Raw genomic sequence first — 19348 nt, forward strand, 5'->3', positions numbered from 1 at the left:
CAGCTTGACTTTTAGATGCTAGTTAAGGCTTGCAGAGCTGGCAATTTAAAAAGCAATAGCCAGGAGTGTTTTTTGACTTACAGCTCTGTTCCCACATGTAATAATAATTAATAAAACAGTTCACAAGTCACTTGATAGCACCTGATACATATTGAAAATTACTTCTTTTTTTTTTTTTTTTTTACTTTCATATTGGTCCATCCCCCAAGTTAGAAAAGCAACTAACACTAAACATGGTACAAGTCACTGAAGAATTTATGTCTCCATATTACCTTTTTTCCAAATAAAAATGACAAAAGAATGATGCAGGATGTCAACATGCAAATGTTATTGTTGTTTACATACTCATTGTAATTACTGGATGAAGTCTCATTGAAGGATTTTGCCACTAAAACTACAAGTCAGGATTTCACCTACTATCTTTATAAACTAAAATAGTTTGTTGCAACTTTCAGATTTCATGGATCTTTTCTTTAGGGGTGCATCAATAGATTTTTTGGGTTGATACCAATGGCCGATTTTTAACAACCCATATCGTCTGATACTGATCCAATTCCAGTACACAGCCCCGCAGCGTGGAGAGCAGTGTCAGACGGCTAAGTCTGTTTTAGGGGAGAGAATAGGCGGAGGAAAGGAGCATGGAGGGTGGGGGATAGATCGAGGCCCCTGTGGCGAGGGAGGGAGTGGGGCTGGGGCAGGCACTGCCCAGCCAGGGGACAGTGGGGCATGGGACAGAGCCATAATTCATCCAGGGGGTGCGGGGCGGGGACAGCACCCACCGCTACAAGCCCCACTCCCAGTGCCACCACTGCCTGCTCTGAGCGCAGCTGTCCCAGCCCCAGGCAGGAAGAGCCTGGTGCCGCTCCAGCCCCAAGTCACAGCCTGCCGTCCCCCTTATGCACATCTGGGGGGCATATGCCCCCCCCCCCGGGGCGCATGAAGCAGAGGGAGCTACCCCCCCTCACGACCCCTGGACGAGCCGCAGCTCCATTCCATGCCTCACCCCGCCCCAGCTGGGCAGCACCTGCCCCTGCCCCCCTCCTTCCCTGCGGGGGCCTTAGTCTCCCCTCCTGCTCCATGCCCCTTCCCTCCCCCCACAACAGACTTATCAGCCGGACCTGGCTGCATACCACACTGCCGGGCTGCACTTCTGGCCAGCTGCGCAAATGCACACAGCATTTATTGGCTACATTATTGGCCATATCAGGCAAAAAAGCCGACTGCCAGCGCTCTCAATTTTCGTCATATTGGTGCTGATCCGACATGGGACCGATGTATCAGTGTACCTCTACTTTTTTTTTATTACCTTGAAGTCCATGTTCTTAGCCTCAGTATCCAACAAAGCTAATCACTATTTTTGTGGTGGGAATGGAGGTGGTTTTTGACAAAGTATTCAACTACTGAGAAGGACTCTTACATGCAAACGCTCTTCAAAATACTTTTCTATACTGTGTAATAGTTGCTTATTTCTGCATTTATAAAGTGCTCCAGGACACAGGAAAAATATCAGCATAAACTGTATGATTTCAGCCTCTCATTTTCACTGATGTGACAGACTAAAGATATTAAATGTGTCTGTTTTAAGTTTGAATCTATTACAGCTTTAAAGTTTGAATGTATCACTTAATCCATGCATAACAAAACTGTTCAATCAAGTACCTATATGAATTCAGTGTCTGAGGTGTACATGTATCTTTGATGCACTCTCTCAAGCAGCATGCAGTGTTTTTAAGAGAATATCCTACAGTCTAGAACCTACTTCCCATGTTGAACCAAACTGCTGACATTCAGGGCACAATGTAAATACGTTCATTTAGGTGCTTCTAACAGATTAGAACAGGGATTGGCAAGCCCTGGGACGCACGCCAGAGTGTGGCATGAGATCATTTTGCTTGGCATGCCACAGCTGGCCCAGACTCTAGGCAGCTACACCAGGTGAAGGGCAGGCTGCAAACAGCTGCAATGGGGTCTGGAGCCCTGGCATCGGCTCTATGGTAGCGGCGGCTGCATGCATGCCGCAAGTCGCATGGCTGGGAAAGGGTCTGGGGCAGTGTGACTCCAGCCCCTCCTCTGTTGTCCATTCGGAGGCGTGTGTGCCCCTGCTGCCAGCAACTAGGACCAGACCCCTTCAGGGTCCCACACCATCTTCACGCCCAAGTCAAGGCATGGGTGGAGGTTGGGGTGTTTTTGGCACTCCAGCCAAAAATGTTGCCAACCCCCGGGTTACAAGATAAGCACAGGGGGGCATGGGGTTCAACAGTTAACACACATTTGATTTATATCAGAATTGTGTCCTTTTCACTTCAGAATTCAAATTTAGATCTTGTTTAATATGAACATTTTTCAAAAGTAACCCCTCCAACCCCAAAATAAAACAAGCCCCCTTCCAATCACCTACACACATACCAAATTAAACCCATGTTCAAAGTAGTGCAAAATCAAACATGATTATGAGGTTTCATGTCTGTTTCTCTTCTCCTGAAAATCAGCAAATTGACTGCTAAAATGGATCATCTTATGTGCAATGTAAATGTTAATATGTTGTTAATCTTTTAAATTTGCAATAAAATAGACTGGATAGAAAGCTTCATAAATAAGACGCAAGGGATGCAGATGAAAAATCTAGTAAAAATAGTTATAAAATATTAAATTATACTTCAGCAGTTTTTGAGTAAAATAAGAAAAAAACACCCTGTTAATGCAAATATACTATAACCTCATGAATCTGGCATGCTCGGGATCAAGCACCTAGCGGAAATGTGAAAATTCTGGATTTTTGAAACCAGAGTGGCGGCCAGTCCTGGAGCAGAGGGGGTGGGGGGGAAAGGAGGGGTAGTGACAGCCGGTCCCGGAGCAGCAGTGGTGCAAGGTGGTGGATGGCAGCAACAGCCTCTGCATGCAAGTTTCCCCCTCCACTGCTCTGGGAACGGCCGCCGCTACTCTCTGATGGAGTGTAGTTTTAAAAAGGGCTGGATTTTCGATATCCAGATTTATGAGGTTATACTGTTTGTGAATGTTGTTAAAGATGCTTAAGTACAGGCAAACTTTATTCTAGGGATCTGGATTTTAACTTTCCGAACACCAATGAAGGACACAATGCTAGAAGTGAAAACCTGCTTTTTCCCCCTCCCTTGCCTGCTTTACCTTTTGTCTTTCTAATTTCTACCTATTTACATACTCACTGATATCCTATGCACTTTTAGCTTTTCTCATTCTTTGGAGTCTCACACCAGCAGAGACTTCCTATGCCTGAAGCAGGGTGACTGTGCCTGAAAGCTTGCTAAGAACTTTTTTCCAACTACTCGGTTGGTTGAATAAAATATATCACATCTACTCAAAGAACCTTGCCTGCATATATTCTTAGACCAACACGGCTACAACCGAAACCTAGGGAAACAACAGACATTCCTAAAAACCTCCAAGCCTTCTACAGCTGTCATGGCAGGCTACAGCTGGTGTGCCTTGAACAAACTTGCAAAACTCAATTATAATTAACCTTTCCACCAAAAAAAAGAGCCTCATTCAGCCATGTATTCATTTAAACTCAAGGACTTTATGGTGGTCTTTAACAAAATGAATAGAGTACAGTTAGCAGCCTTAATTAAGGGCACCTTTCCATTTCCTGTATTTAGGATAGCATGTTGCAGTCCAAGGAAAGGGAAGATGGTAAAATTTAAAAGAAAAAAATGCTTACATTCAGTATATAAAATCAGCCTGTGGAATTCACTGTGTCAGAAGATTGAAAGAAAGAATTTAGCAGGATAGAGAAGCAAGATTATGCAGCATTAAAAAACTCATCACTACTGCTTATATGCATAAACACTTTTAAACACTGATACATAGGCAGGGTAACAACCTCATTTAAGGATAACTTAAAGTATTTATAATAGAATTTAAATTAGGGATCTAGTGGCAAAATATTTTGCACAGGTCCAGGGATACTAATTATCTTTGGTTTATAAGGACAGTCGAGCTATTGCCCAGTTTCAAAATTATTTATGTAAAATTAGCTACATTAAGTAATTCTACCCACTTTTTGCCTGACAGATTCCTGCTTGCTTTTTTTATTCAGTGGCAATTTGTTTCCCTCCTGATCAAACCTACAGAAGCAAAGCTGAAATCTCAGTTGGTTCAGAGTTAGCACTGTAAAATCTTTGCTATTTAACAACTATTTTAAGAGAAAAAGACTGGTAACTCCTTAGAGTAAAAGGTACTCTTTCGTTTACCTCTGGTACAAAAAAAATGCCCAGTACTGAATGGGCAGAATGACAAGGATTTAAAATGTTAAATGGATATTATTTATTAAATTCCGGCAACATACTCATACTTTATTATATATTGTCTAAGAAGCTGGAGAAATCTGAATAAGAACTAAATTAGATGTTGTAAGGTATTACAAAGTAGAAAAATATTATCTGCATTTAAGTGGGAGGGGTAAAAGGGAAGGCAAGTGGAGAGAAGGGAGAAACTAAGGGCATTCTGACACATGCTCCTAGAGATGGTGCCAGGTACTTTTATTAGCAAGTTGCACTAATAGGAAGCGCTTTTATATCACATGCATCAGTGTCACCACATGTCCCCATTCTGAAAAAATGATGGCAGAGCACTTTGAACTAAAGCTCATCGGATGCTTTTTATTTCAAAGCGCACTGTCGCCATTTTGTCAGCACTTGAGATGAGTGGTGACGTGCATGATGCGTGAGGCTGCCGGAGCACATCAACTTCTCTGCTCCAGCAGACTTGATTAATCAAGTCTGATCTGATGTGCTGGATTGTGCATTACAGCAGGCTCTCCACCTGTGTATAGGAGCCCTAAGGTTAGAAAACAAAGAGAATCAGCTCCACAGCTGATGGAAACAATCAAGAATTTCTGATTCATGGCCTTGTGCTAATACTATGGGATTACATTCAACAAGTATTAAAGAAAAATCTTGGCTTTTCTGTCAAAAATTCACAAAAAGACACATTAAAGATTGTGCTTAAAGGAAGAGTGAAGTTAGATTGCAGGAGAGGGACTAAAAGCACAGAAGTGAGTTGAGTGTTTAACAATGCAGACAGCAGCCAGGCAGGGTTTTCCATACAACCACTTTCACATCATTTTGTGCTGCCATCTTTGCCTCTTTGATAAAGCAATTCCTTTTCCAGTGACATTAAACCAGTAAATCTAAATAAAGCTAGATGCAAAATTCATTTGGTTGGACGGGGTGGGAGGGAAACAAACCAGCAGCCTGAATTCAGGACTCTTTAAGTGGAAGATATATTTGCTCAATGGTGTAGCTCTCTCAAAAGCTGCCTACCACTGTTCAGTCACAATTCATTACCACGCGTTTTGTTACTTACCACTCAACAACTGAACAACTGTGAATGCAGCCCATTGATTTGCAGAACAGCTTTCATTGTCCTTCTCCAAGAATATCCGCATAGTGGATATTGACAAACGAAATATGCTTTCTGAAAGAGCTTTACAGAACAGCTAAACTCAACAGCGTGGATTCTGAAGACACCAAGTAGGGAAAGACTGGGGAAACAGCCCCACAGACAGGCAACAACGAACAGGCAAGAGTGTTGTGATGAATTTGATGAACTCCCCTTAATTCAGGCACATGGACGCAAGCTTCAAAGTGTTCCAGCATTTTAGTTGATTAATTTTCACTGCTAATACCAATCTCAGGGACTTTAGTAAGATTTTGTAACATCCTTAATAACTAATTTGTCATGAAAGGGTTTGCAAATACATTGAAAGTGCTTTCAACACAGGGCAACATAAGGTGGTTGCATTTGGCGGTAGTCCATCTTCTGATGAACCAAACAGTTGCACACAGACATCTAGGCAGGCAAAGTTCTTTGGGTAGATGTCATCTCTTTTATTAGACCGACTAAGTGGTTGGAAAAAAGTTCTTAGCAAGGTTTCGGGCGCAGTCACACTTCGTTAAGCATATGGAGTCTCACGAAGACGAAGGGTGACTGTGCCCAAAAACTTGCTAGGAACTTTTTTCCAACTACTCAGTTCATCTAATAAAATGTATCACATCTACCCAAAGAACCTATGTCCTTTGACCAACACAGCTACAACCAGAAACCCAACAACATAGACATCTAAATACTCAGTGTGAACAAGTTCATTGTTCAAGGGGGATGGACTCAGCTGCAAAGTTCAACCAGTCACTCTGGCCATGCCCTCTAGTTAGAAACATTCATCTAATTTTAGGGATGCACAGTATGAAGTCTTATTATTTGGACTGTGCCTTCTAAGGCAGATATATATCATACACAATATATTTCCCATGCCCCTCCTCCTCTCAGTGAGCCTACAAGAAATAACTTAAGTATGGACAACTTTGACCAATGGACCAAGATCAGAAGATTTTCATAGATTCAGAAAGCCCAAAGGCAGAAAGGGCTGCCTATTATTACCTAGTTTGGCTTCCTTTATTTATAAACTGTAGACAGTGTTCTTGTGTTTTCAGTTCTTATTTAAAAAAAAATCTGGGAATTTTTCAGGGTTTATTCCAAACATAAAAACCAGGTTGAAATCAGGGTAGAAGGAAGGAAAAAAGAAAACAACAACAACAAAAATTGGTTTAAATTGGGGAAAATAATAATACGTTCCCGTGGTGGTGAGGGAGGGAGAGAGTAAGGCTGGGACTAGGGAAGGGACAGGGAGAGGGGCATGATGCAGCCTGTTGGCCGCTCCTGGGGCTGCAGCAGGGAGCAAAGCGGAGGGAACTGTCAGTAGGTGCAGGGTGGGAAGGCATGGCTCTTGGTGCTACGTGTACCCTAGGAGGGCTGCAGGCTGGGGGGGATGTGCCAGACTATTCCCAGAGGGTGCATGCCCCTGTATCTGCACACAGGACAAGAGAAGGCTTTCCCTGCAGGCTGGGGCTGGCAGTGGCACCAGGCTCTTCCCAGTGCTCAGGGCAGGCGACAGCCTGCTCTCGTCTAGTGTCCAGATCCAGAGAGACGTGCCCCCCAGGAAGAGTCCAGCGCAGCCCCCCAGCCCTCCCGGGGCGCGTATAGCAGCAAGAGCCATGCCCCTTCACCCCACACCCACTGACTTACAGTTCCCTCCACAACTGGTGTCAACTGCTCCCAGAATCACTGCAGCAGGGGCTGGGATGAGTGGAAACAAGCAGAGCCCCGGGGTGCATGGGGCACACCGCACCTTGATCCCAATCACCCCAGCTGCTGCTGCAGTGGCCCCAGGAGTGGCCAATGCCACCTATCTGCACCATGGCACAGTGCAGCACCATGGCACAGTGCAGCCCAGGGACTGAGGGGAATAGCGTGCAGTCAGACGCAGGGGGGATGACAAGACGACCCGATCCCGACCCCAACTCTGACCCCAGCAGGACTCCCAGCTCCCAGGGCAGGGCTGCAGCTGGAGCCACTGGGGTGCAGCTGGGACCCGCCCATCCTGAGAGTGATTCTCATGGCCCTTTCTGCCCCGGGTCAGAGCCAGGAGCCTCGTACCTCCAGGCAGTGGCTCCAGCCACCCTCCCTCGGCCCCTGTGCAGCCACCACCTCCCTCTCTATGTGCGGCTGCTGCCACCCCCCGCAATCTGGCCAGAAACCTATGCCTCAGGTAACCAGCACTTTTACCTTACCAGCACCCCCAGCCATTCCCCACTCATGCCAGTTAACAGGGATTTTACAGTACCCAGTAAAATTGAGTGAACTGAAAAACAGGTATAAATCAGTTGAAACCAAATAACTTCAATAAAAAAAATAAAAATCAGGGAATTTACTGGTGAAAAAATATCAGTAAAAACTGAAAACTGAGAACACTAACTGTAGAATATTTCCCAGAAGTTGAAGTGTTCTTTTAAAACAGTGGTGCTCAACCTTTATTTATTTATTATCTCTACAAGCATAAGAAATGGGCCAAGGGTTGCAAAGAAATAATTACCTCCTAGGTTCTGGACCAGTGTGGAAGTGGTGGCTCTGGCCAGCACCTGTGCTGAAGGCCAGTGAACTCACAGAGTTCACTGTACATGTGGGGCTGTGACAGCACTTTTGTGTGCCATAGACTAAACATCTCTGTTCTAGACAGACCTTTAGCAAGGAAGAGAATACCTCCTTCCTTGGTAAACTATTTAAGTGATTAGTTATTCTTGAAGCTGAAACTATTTCAATGTTGCAACTGCCTAATTTCAACTTCTAGACCTTTAAGCACTTCTACAGCACTGAAATGTCTGCCCATTATCAGAGACTGGACTCAATTCCCCAGGAACCCCCTTCCAATCATATATTCTTGCATCTTTTCCAAATGCAACTGCTTAAACACAGAAATTAAGTGACCTCAGTTTTCTCGTTGATAAACTGAATAGCTTGAACTTCCTTAAGTCTCATATTGTGAGGCTTTTCAAGCTCATGGGTCATTTTTGTGGCTTTTCTCTGAATGCTTTGAATACATCCTATCTGAAATGAAGATAGAAGAATTGGACACAGTATTCTAGTAATGCCTAACTGTTGAAGATGATTCCCTGCTTTCATTTAATATTCTCCATTTCATACTTCCAAAGATTGCATTAGCATTTCAGTCACAGAACTGTACTGAAAACTCATATTGAGGCTGTTACCTATGATGATGTCCTAACACCTTCTTCCAAGACAGGATCTCCTATCTCATAGACGTAGCCCGAATTCTTTGCTCTGAGAGTAGCACCTTGCACTTCCACATGTTATTATACATTTTGTTGGATGGAAATTATTTACAAGTTATTCAGATTGATCTAACAGTAACCTGGCATTCCTTCTCAATGTCTAGTATCATATTTGGGTCATTGGAAAATCTTAACCAGCAAAGATTCTATAATTCTAGATAGTTGAAAAAAGTTCTAATCATTAGAACAAGTAGGAAACCACTAGTAATGGCCTATTTCCTTTATCTTCATTAACTACATTTTGAGATGAGAGAGTCATTTTTTAATCTAACTAACGTGCTCCCATCTCATTTTCTCTCTCACTCTCTAATTTGTCTTTTTCTGTGTTCTTTCTCATACTATGAAGAGAATAAAACAAGGCAAGAGCTACTGAACTTTTTTTTTTTTTTTAGCACTCATAGTAAAGAACAGTGCTAGTAAGGCGGATGGGTGAACAGGACACATCCAGAATTTTCCACCCCTCTGCTCCTCCCTCCAAACAGCTTCCAGCATTCAGAATTTTCTGATACAAAAGAAACAAACTACCATTATTGAAAAGCTAATTTTCTTTGCCCAAAGAAAAACACACATTTAGTATTTCAGACAATCAGAAATCTGCACATTTCTAAAACCATAGATACAGACAAACAACTTGTACATAAAATTAGTATCATAAAGGAAATAATTGAATGGATCTATTTTTGGGGGGAGGATGACAAAAGATTTATCTTTTTGACAGCATGGGTTGGGACTTCATCAGTCAAGTCATTACTATGTTCAAAAGGAGACAATACAGGGAAGATGGATAAGTTCGCCTAAGAAAAAAAAAAAAGTTCTTTCCTCTCTAAACATGCGTGCCCTATATTTGCTCATCAAAAAAGGCTTATGAGATGTTACAAGCCTTCCTAGGGATGTAAAAGTGAATCCGCTGCTGAGACAGAGATAGAATTTACAAGTCATGGCTGCCTATCCCATGATTTAAATATCAAAACACATCCAACAATCAATTAGCTGACACTTATTTTTGAGAAACACATTAGACATTCTATGGTCCAAAAACTTCTGAGTCACTGATCAACTTAGCTTTTTAATGGCAGTTAATTTGTGCAACTTTTAGCTACCTTGTACCCGAGTGCTGACTTTCATAGCTTTGTTGATATTGGGTTGAAGCATTCTGAAACAGTTCATTTCAGAATAAATGCTCACAAGGGAAAAACAACTTAAGTGAAAACCTTGAAGCTATCTGCAAGAAAATTACAGATGCAAAATTCTGTATGTTGAACAGCAAAGATTGCCAGTTGATGAATTCTGAAAAAAGAGAAATAGGGAAAGCATCACACTGACAATTATAGACAAGACTTGAGGAATAAGGCAGAAATAAAACAGCAAAGCCCCAAGACCTCTGGCTTAGTTCAATCAAATACAAGAGTAATTTAGTCTACAAAATGGAATTTGCCAACACTTCAAAAAACCAATCACTCTACAGAAGCATTTGGGAAGTTGAAGCTGAACAAAAGTGAACTCCAGAAGCTTGCGGCGAGCAGCTCAATCACAGCATTCAGCTGTGACCTTTAGAATATACCTGCTTACCATTATTTACATTGTATTAATACTGCTCTTTTGTGTTTGCATTGGGTATATTGTAATTTTATACAGTCAATACAGAATTAGGAACCCCTTTCCTCTGCTTATTTTACTGGAGCATAAGCTTGCTTTTGACAGAAAGAGTCTTTCAGTGGAAATGCTTAACTCTAGCTCTAGAAAGTATTTTTGTAAAGCGCAAGGATACTTACGGAACATCGTGTAAAACTGCTGCGGATTGAGGTTCCATTTACCCCATGGTGTCTTGTGGCCTTTAGACTGGGCATAATGAGCATGATTAAACTCTGGTTCAGTCCCAAATGAATCCAAGACTCTTAGCATACACCTGCATGAAAACAAGAGTAATTATCACTCTTTACTTTCTTCCTTGGCAACATTTTTCTTCACCTGGAATACGCATCAATCATGCCTAAGGTGGGCAAGCACTGCTGATTTCAGTTGAAATAATAACACCAGCCACATGCATGTGTGCATAACCAAACAGGCTTTGGGAAGAAAGTCTGCAAGCTTCACAAGTCACTAATTACCGTACATTCACATCAGTCATTTTGACAGCCACATCCCTATAAAATATAAATATATAAATATTAGTGATGCACTTTGGTAATTTAGTGTATTCATCTGGGAATGGTTATTGGTAGGCATATAGCACAAAGTAACAACTGGAGAAAAAAAATTACTCTCTCTTCCCTACCTTAGGTCAATAAATGGGAAGACTTAAAGGTGCAACTCATTTTCAACATTCATGCTATTACTATTTGTCAGTGTACCTTGGTTGGTGAAACTGAGCAATTTCATGTTTTCATTCTCTTGGACTGGAACAGTAACTCTCAGCCTTTTACATAACAAAACTCCCTTCTCTTTATGCCCCATTAAGACTCACTCCCCTCAAATGAAACCTTAATTTAGCAACATGGGGCAGGCAAGGTGCAAGGTAGCAAGGTTTTTTTACCTCAACTTGAATAAACTAATGCAAACTGTGGTGCTTGGGCTGTAGGCTGGTCATTTAGGGTTAACTCTCCTCCTTGTTTCCAACTATTAATAGTACTAAAAAGCTAAAAGTAAGCTCTTTTCCTGCTAGTGGCTTCCCATGTAAACACTTGCTGTAGTCGTCTCAGAGGTATTTTCTAGACATGAATGGGTACAAAGGTGGATTGCAAAATAATCTATTTGTTATGGGTCAGTATTATGGAAATGACAACACTCACAATAGCAAAACATGGTTGTGTTTGTGTTTAAAACTCTGCAGTGAATGCATACATTGGAATAACTTTTTAGTTTTTTGATAACATTCAGGTAGCCATTTAACTTGAGTAGTATAATGGCATTTACCAGTCCTTTAAAAACAGTAAATGTAGGGCAAGGGGGATTGTGGTGGGGAATGCTACTATAAAGGTCTTTGGAGAGTTCTTTCTGATCAGGCAATGAGGAAGAGCTTCTAATGAAGCCTACAGTATGCATCTATTTTCTTGTATTCAGGGCTGGACATTTTGGCAGAAAAGGAAGCCACCTGCCATCCATTTGCCACTGCATCTTGCATGAGTTGTATAAGAACCTGGTACAAGAACAAAGAAAAAGAGTGCAGAAACCACCTTAGCTGGCTAATTACTCCAGGCACTGGACTAATTCAAACAAAGTTTGATAAACACTATGCCTATGAAACCATGACCAATGCACAAAGCCTCGGATGTAGCAGAGAGAGATGCCAGGGAACCTGCACAGAGTGTGTTATATTGTACCACTGTGTAGGAGGCAGAAAGTTTATTGAGGTAAGGAGCTTGGGTGTGCTAAGAAAGAGGCATAACGAATACATCTACAATTATACAAATCCACTTTGCGTCCCAGAAATATGAAGATCTGGCAGCTGCATAAGTATTACCCAGAAGGGAGTACACCCCACTGAAAAGTGTTCCTCCCTCCCACTTACCATATATTCCACCATGCAGAGCATATTTTTCAGACTTTACAAAGAATAAAAGAATGCAGACCTAAAAACATACAGATTTTTTTGCAAGATTTAAATGTTGGCAACTCCCCCAAATGTCTACACAAAAATTCATGAAGGCAATTACAAATTGTAACTTCAATATGAAATGTTACCTTCATATCTGAGTGCACAGGACACAATAATTTACATTTTTTATCCCTATGGGGATCGATCAAACAAAATGAAAGTAAAAAAATACAACATATTATGAAGCACAAAATAACAAAGCTGACAGTTCAGTTTCTGTAGTAGTAAGTTAGTGTTTCATGTCAACTGCTTTCATTGAAAACATTTTACAATAGTGGCAATTATCTCTGCATCATACATAACACTTCAACAGGACCAAAACAGCTTCTGCAGCAACATGTCAGCGAGAAAAAAGGATTTTTGTTTCCTGGGTGGTCTTAACACAGTGTGTTCCTATTTAAGGCAAAATTTTGGTCAGATGTGGAGGGTTCACAGACAGCCTCTAGAAAGCTGAAGACTTAAGAACTCACTAGAGCTTCCTAAGCCATCTGTGTAAGAAGCACACACCATCACCTTTTAGTTTATATATAGTTTTTAAAACTCTCTGGCTAAGTATGGATGTTCAAGAAGTCTGTGGCGTAAGTGCTCTTTCAAGCTTTACTTAAGTGCCCACGGCCAGGTTGGGAGGAAGCAGAACACACAGTAGCCCTTGTGGGAGGGAGCAAAGGGACAGGGGCTCGAAGCCTGCCTGTAAGGCCCAAGCCCAGCAGATAGGGGGGATCTCACATGCCTCCCAGCATGGCACGCGGGCTCCCCAGGTTGCCAAAGACTCCTGAGTGGTGTTGGAACAGCTGAACCACCCCTGATTAGTGGGCAGCAGCTCATGGCCACAAGCCATCAGCTGGCTGTCCTGCACATGCCCACCCAGCATATCGTTCATTCACCAAGTGCTCGTGTGTGCGTGTCCCCATCCTGGATGCCTGGGTTCTGTGTGCATTTGTGTGCACATGCATGTGTCCCCCAGATGCCTGAGGGGTGCATGCGTGTGTGTGTGTATGCATGTGTGTGTTCCCTAGACACCTCGGGGGTATATGTGTATATGTGTACATGTGGGCACATCCTGGATGCCTGGGTGGTGTGCATGTGCACACACACGTGTCCCACAAATGCCTGGGTTCTGTGTGTGTATGCACACAAGTGTGTGTCCCAGATGCCTGTATTCCCCTCCCGCTGATATTGGTGGCCCCTGACCTGCACAGCAGCAGACTGTTTGGATCCGTGAAGCTCTGGCTAACTAGCTGCTCACTGTGCAGAATTGGGGCCCTCCACAAATGGGTAGGGGTGGAGGGCTTTCAAGTGCCCCTGCCCTGGCACTGGATATGGGTCTCTAGCCCCAGGGTCCTGTGGCCCTGCATCACAGGCATCATTGCCCACAACCCAGACTGTCCCTCTTCCCCTCTCCCTCCCCAATACCTCCAGAGGCACACAATGGGGTACAGCAGAATGCAGCGCTAGGAAGAAATGAGCCTTGTTTTAATCAAATGTTATAGCTCCCAAAACTTTAGCATGTTTATTAAATAAAAATTGTGCAACACTGCCCACTCCAGAACTTGGAACCCTCTTCTCAGTTAACATGGAGACAGTGGGGAAAGATCCTGGCTGCGCTGGGCAGTTATGCTGTTGAGAGGGGAAGGAGGGTGGGTAGCCACAGGGCTCAGCTTAACTAACATGAAACCTTGGGCAGCAAGGGAATGCCATGTGCAAATCTGCTGCCCTCAGTTTAATTAAACGTTGAAGTTGCCAAACTCTGTATATGCATAATAAAGAAAAACTGTGGACTATTGCCCACTCCAGAACTTGGACCAGAGGCCAGGGGCCTGCCAAACCGCATGGAGGCTACCACTCCCCTGCAGCAGTACCCAGGCCCACAGTGGCCTGGCCTGGTGGGCCACCCCGACCTGTTCTGAGTGCTCCCACCCCCGTCCTGGAATCTCTTTAGGGCCCTGTGTCTACACTGGCAACCATCAGTGGCTAGGGGTAGTGACTTGGCCCTGGAAGGTGGGCTGAGTCGATGCTGGCCCTGGCATTGGGTCTTGGTCAGTTTGGTCCTCTACTTCTTCCCCAACGCAGCTCCCTGAAGTGGGGAAGAATTCCTGCCTCCATGGACCACAGGTCAGCAGCTCCTACATACAACAGTTCCTGTTCCAGGGCACCCCCACCTCAGCATCTTCCAATCAATGCACAGTGTGAAGCATTTCCTATGGTTGCCATTCAGAGCCCCTGCTGTGGGACTTACGTTGCCTGAAGGAAGAGTCCCTGGAGTGGGGCTGGTGTAGTCCCTGGAGGGGATGTATAGTAGACTGCATTACCACCCTGGCCCAGGAGGAAAATGGTCTCTCCACAGAAGGTGGCACTGATGCCATTCAAAGTATCACAGCTGGATTCCAAGTGATCTTTGACCCATGCATAAACTCCTTATGCTGGACTTCACCACCGCTGGTCACTGAGAGTCTGGGGGCAGGGCCAGCCCAGTGCTTGGGCAGAGGAGACAAACTCTGGCCTAAGTTAGATTGTCACTCCACAAGGGGGGAGGGGGGGAGGGTGAGCAAGGTGCCACAATGCTCCATGGGATGTTGGCAGAATATGACCTACTGTGAGACAGGATGTGGTGTAGTACAGAGATTCGTTACGATGCTCTAATGTACAGCGCTGAAGCCTGATGCTACATCCCTGGGCTGCATTAATAGGAGCATTGCCAGCAGCTTGAGGGAAGTGATTCTTTCCCTTTGTTTGGCACTGGTGAGGCCACATCTGGAGTACAGTGTCCAGTTTTGGGCTCCCCACTACAGAAAGGATGTGGACAAAGTGGAGAAAGCCCAGTGGAGGGCAACAAAAATGGTTAGGGGGCTGGGGGACATGGTTTATGAGGAGAGGCTGAGAGAAGCAGGGGTTCAAACTGACTAGCACTATGAATGAAAGGGACCTGGGGGTAATAATTGATCACTGTATGAATATGAGCTGGCAGTGCGACGCTGAAGCCAGCAGGGCAAATAATACTTTGGCATGCATCAATCAATGCATCTCCAGCAAAACCAAGGAAGTGATTCTTCCACTGTACTCAGCATTGGTGAGACTGCAGCTGGAGTACTGGGTCCAGTTCTAGGCACTGCACTGGAGAAGGTTCAGAGGAGGGCCACCTGCTTGGTGAGAGGGCAGCAGGACAGGCCCTATGAGGAGAGACTGAAGGACCTGAACCTGTTCAGCCTCAGCAAGAGGAGGCTGAGGGGGGACCTGGTGGCTGCCTACAAGCTCATCAGGGGAGATCAACACAAAGCCCTTTTCTCCCAAGCACCACCTGGCATGACAAGGAACAATGGTAATAAGCTGATGGAGAACAGGTTTAGGTTAGAGCAAGGGTGTCCAACGTTTTTGAATGTGGGGCTGGATCACAAACTTTTTATCACCCAGTGGGCCGGCGAGCCGTACTCAAAGACGTCACAGGAAGTAATGTCGTGTGACCTTTGACACCAATGAAGTTGTGGGGGTTGACATGGTGCTAGCTGACATGGCAGGAATGCCCGGGTTGACATGGTGCTGCAGGAGCCGCTTGTCTATACCCGGGTTGACCTGGTGCTGGAGAAGCCGCGGGGCCAGACCTGGGTTAATCTGGGGCCCACCCGGCCTGAAAGTGCCATGCCTGGGTTGACATGGTGCTGCAGGACCCGCCTGGGCAAAACAGCATCGGCATCAGCCAGGAAAAGCAGCCTGCAGTTAAAGCCAGCTTCCCATGTGCTGCTGGGGATGGGAGGAAGCCAGCCAGGTCTGCACCGGCTGGCAGCAGTGGTGGCCGAGTCATGTGTCGCTTGGGACTGACCGGTGCACGCTTGTCCCATCCCGACTGGCACACGGCTCTGCCGCCGCTTCTGTTGGCCGGTGCAGACCCAGCTGGGCTCCTCCCGCCCCAGCAGCACATGAGAAGCGGCCCCCTTGGGGCCTTGCACACGGGTGACCAGGCCCGGACAGCTGCAGCGTTTGGGGGGAAACTGGCTGGGGGAGCGAGCGAGCAGGCGCTGCCCTGCTGTGGGGCAGGGCAGGGCAGGGGGGCTGGCTTCAAGCGGGCAGGTGAGGAAGCCAGCAAGGGCCAGCAGTGCCAGTGGCCGCTGCTTGGCCTCTCGTGCAGGGCCATTCCCCCAGGCCCCGCGGGGGTAAGCAGCTCCCCTCTCCTCGCTGCCTGCCTCGCCACGACCCACCACCATCGCTGCGGCTCCATGCTCCGCGGTGGCAGCTCCACAATCCGCACCGCCGCCGCCTCCCCGCACTCCGCAACAGCGGCTCCGTGCCGCCGCCGCCCCGGCCACAGCACCGGCCCACCACCCTGCGCTCTGCACTGCCATGCTTCGCGACGGCGGTCCCGCGCTCCACGCCACTGCTGCAGCAGGGTTATTTAAGAGTAGGATCTGCCATTTTTATAGTGCCCTATGTGCCCTGACTATCTGTCTGGTTATGGCTGTAGAGTACTTTCTACATGCTTACCACGTCAGAAGTGTAACTTGTGTGCCTGGCTTTTGCATTTTAAGTACATTCCCAGTGTATTAAGCAGGGGCAGGCAATTATTTTGGGGGGAGGGCTGCTTACTGAGTTTTGGCAAGCTGTTGAGGGCCACATGCGTAGCTCCTTGACAGGTGCCCCACCCCTTGGTTGCCATCTTGTGACCAGAAGTCCTAATCCCTGACCTCTGCCACCAGAAGTCCCTCCCCTTACCTCTGGGAGCACTCCTTTCAGCAAGGGGTCTTGCCATCTTGGAACCAGAAAAATACCAAATTATATTTTAAAAAGCAAACATCTACACAGCATGCATTAATTTTATTTAAAAAAATATGTCCTGATTTACATGTGTTTGTTCAGGGTGCATATAGGTGATTGCACAATAGCTTAAAATGAATTGTTAGTCTTGTATATTGTGGGGGAGCATATAGGTTTGTGGAGGGTTGTGGGTGTGGATATGTGGGGTGTGGGGGAACGTGTATTGTGGGGTATACGTGGGACTCGCCCTATGAACACACACACACACACACACACACACACACACACACACACACTGCCCTTTCCTAAAAAACACATGTACCGGTGTGGCCCCATGCTCCTAGTCCGGCGATGGAGCCAGGAACCACGTGGTGCCGGAGCAGGGCGGGGGCAGGAAGGGAGTGAAATGGCAGGGGTGGGGCAGGGCTCAGCTGCTCAGTCCTGCTGAGGGCTCCCCCTGGGTCCTACTTTGACAGCCAGCCAGGAGCAAATAAATATTAATCTACTAATTTTTTAAGGGCCCTGCAGGCCAGGCAGAATGGCCTGGTGAGCCGGATCTGGCCTGAGGGCCATATTTTGCCAGCCCCTGGTATTAGATTTACAGTGTGCCAACTGCTCAAGGTGATACACAGAGCTAGATTTGCAACTGTAAAAATTCTCTGAAAGAGTCTCCGAAGCAGCAGAATGAGAAAGGGGCAAACATAATGGAGGCTGCAACAGGATCTAACCAGGGAGAAAACTACCCAGGAAGCAAAGAAATATAAATACATGTTTACTCGAATACAGGATGTGGGATTGAGAAACAGGGGAAGGACAGAGAAAGCATGAGACAGCAAGCAAGTGGGTAGAGAAAACTGAAAATTTGTGCAGCAACAACAAATTGCCATAATATGATGCCAGAGGCATAGAAGAAGGAATTTGAACTGTGAGATGCAACAGGGAATCTGGGCAACTTAAGTCAACTTATTTTGTGTTGGCCCAGAATTTAAATGTTTATTTCATTTAACCCAAACTTAAATATTGTTACCTTTTTTAAGTTGCTTAACCAGCTTTTATACTTTTTTTTTTTCAATTTGGGTTAATGTTTTAAAATATTTTAATGAAAACCTCACTTAGAAATGAGATGATTTAGTGTTTTCCAAATTTTTTTCAAAATGAATTTTTTAACATTTAAAAAAAATGTTCTAATATCTTTGAAATGCCCCTCCCCCCATCTTTTTTTTTTTTTTTTAGCCAAAAGTATTTTCTAATTCAATTTGAGCTTGTGGACAGTTTCAGTCCTCCTGAAACTCTGCTTATCAGGGAATTTAGTACTTGATGAAAAAATGCACTCAGCTCTAGTTATCAGATATTCAAACAATTAGAGAGCACCTTTGAATTGCTCTAAGGTTGATAAGGTTATGCTACGTGCTACCAAGTTTTAATGGATTTTATTTAAAACGAGATAGTGGAATCTCTCCTTTTCCAAAAAAAGCAGAGTTCTAAAAATGAACAAAGAATTTTGTATACATATTTACTGTTTTTGAAACCATCTTTTCAGGATTCACTATATCCAGACAGATATCAAAATAAAGACCAAAAATTGTGTCTCCTGCTTCTTACTATGCCAGTATTATACTTCCTGATACGCAAGTGTGGCAGAAGCACCTCTTCCATCAATATACAGGCTACTATAAACCTGCCTGATTTAAAAACTAAATTGTGAATACAAGCATTATCTGTCTCACAAAAAGTAAGAAATGATGCATGAATTTTCTGGCATAAGGAGAGATCATGATGACTGGACACAGTTATTCTCCTGAAAAAAATGTTTGATCAATCCTCACAAATACTAGACTTCCAAATGGTCGTAATAATTTTTCATCATAAAAAGAATATTTTTATATATTTATTCAAATTCTCCTACCTGAAGTTACATTTTGAGTAGCTAGTGCTTAGTATCTGACTGTGTTTATATTGGCAACATCTTCCATCATCAGCACTTTTGCTAATATTTGTTGTCAGCAAACAAAGATTATTCTAGTATAAATCCCCTGCATTTCTAATGTTAAAATATAACTAAGAAAACATAATCCTAAAAGGGTGTTTAAGGGCTTCTTTATATACAGGATAACAGAAGGAAGAAGGCTGCTAGGTTTGCACAATACTAGTCTTGCATAATACCAGTCATGTTTATATCTTGCCTTGGATGGTTGACACAGAATGAATCAATGGAGAGATGTGGGAAAAGGTAAAATGTGCTGGATACTGACCTACTGAATGGAAGAAGTGCATCTTTATAAAGGCAAAGCAGCTGTACCCATTCAAACTATATTTTTTAAGTATCTTATCAGAGTCTTATCAAACC

The 19348-nt window shown here is 44.5% G+C and overlaps 1 protein-coding gene across 1 annotated transcript in view; it reads right to left on the reverse strand.

Annotated features, from left to right (window-relative positions):
• Positions 1-19348, reverse strand: part of MGAT5 (alpha-1,6-mannosylglycoprotein 6-beta-N-acetylglucosaminyltransferase) — a 215649-nt gene that overhangs the window by 75987 nt on the left and 120314 nt on the right. The window contains exon 10 of the mRNA XM_006258100.4: positions 10436-10569. Coding sequence (XP_006258162.1) covers positions 10436-10569 — 134 coding nt within the window. The remainder of the gene's footprint in view (positions 1-10435; positions 10570-19348) is intronic.

Source organism: Alligator mississippiensis, chromosome 4 (genome assembly GCF_030867095.1).
Source record: "Alligator mississippiensis isolate rAllMis1 chromosome 4, rAllMis1, whole genome shotgun sequence".
NCBI classification, from domain to species: Eukaryota; Metazoa; Chordata; order Crocodylia; family Alligatoridae; genus Alligator; species Alligator mississippiensis.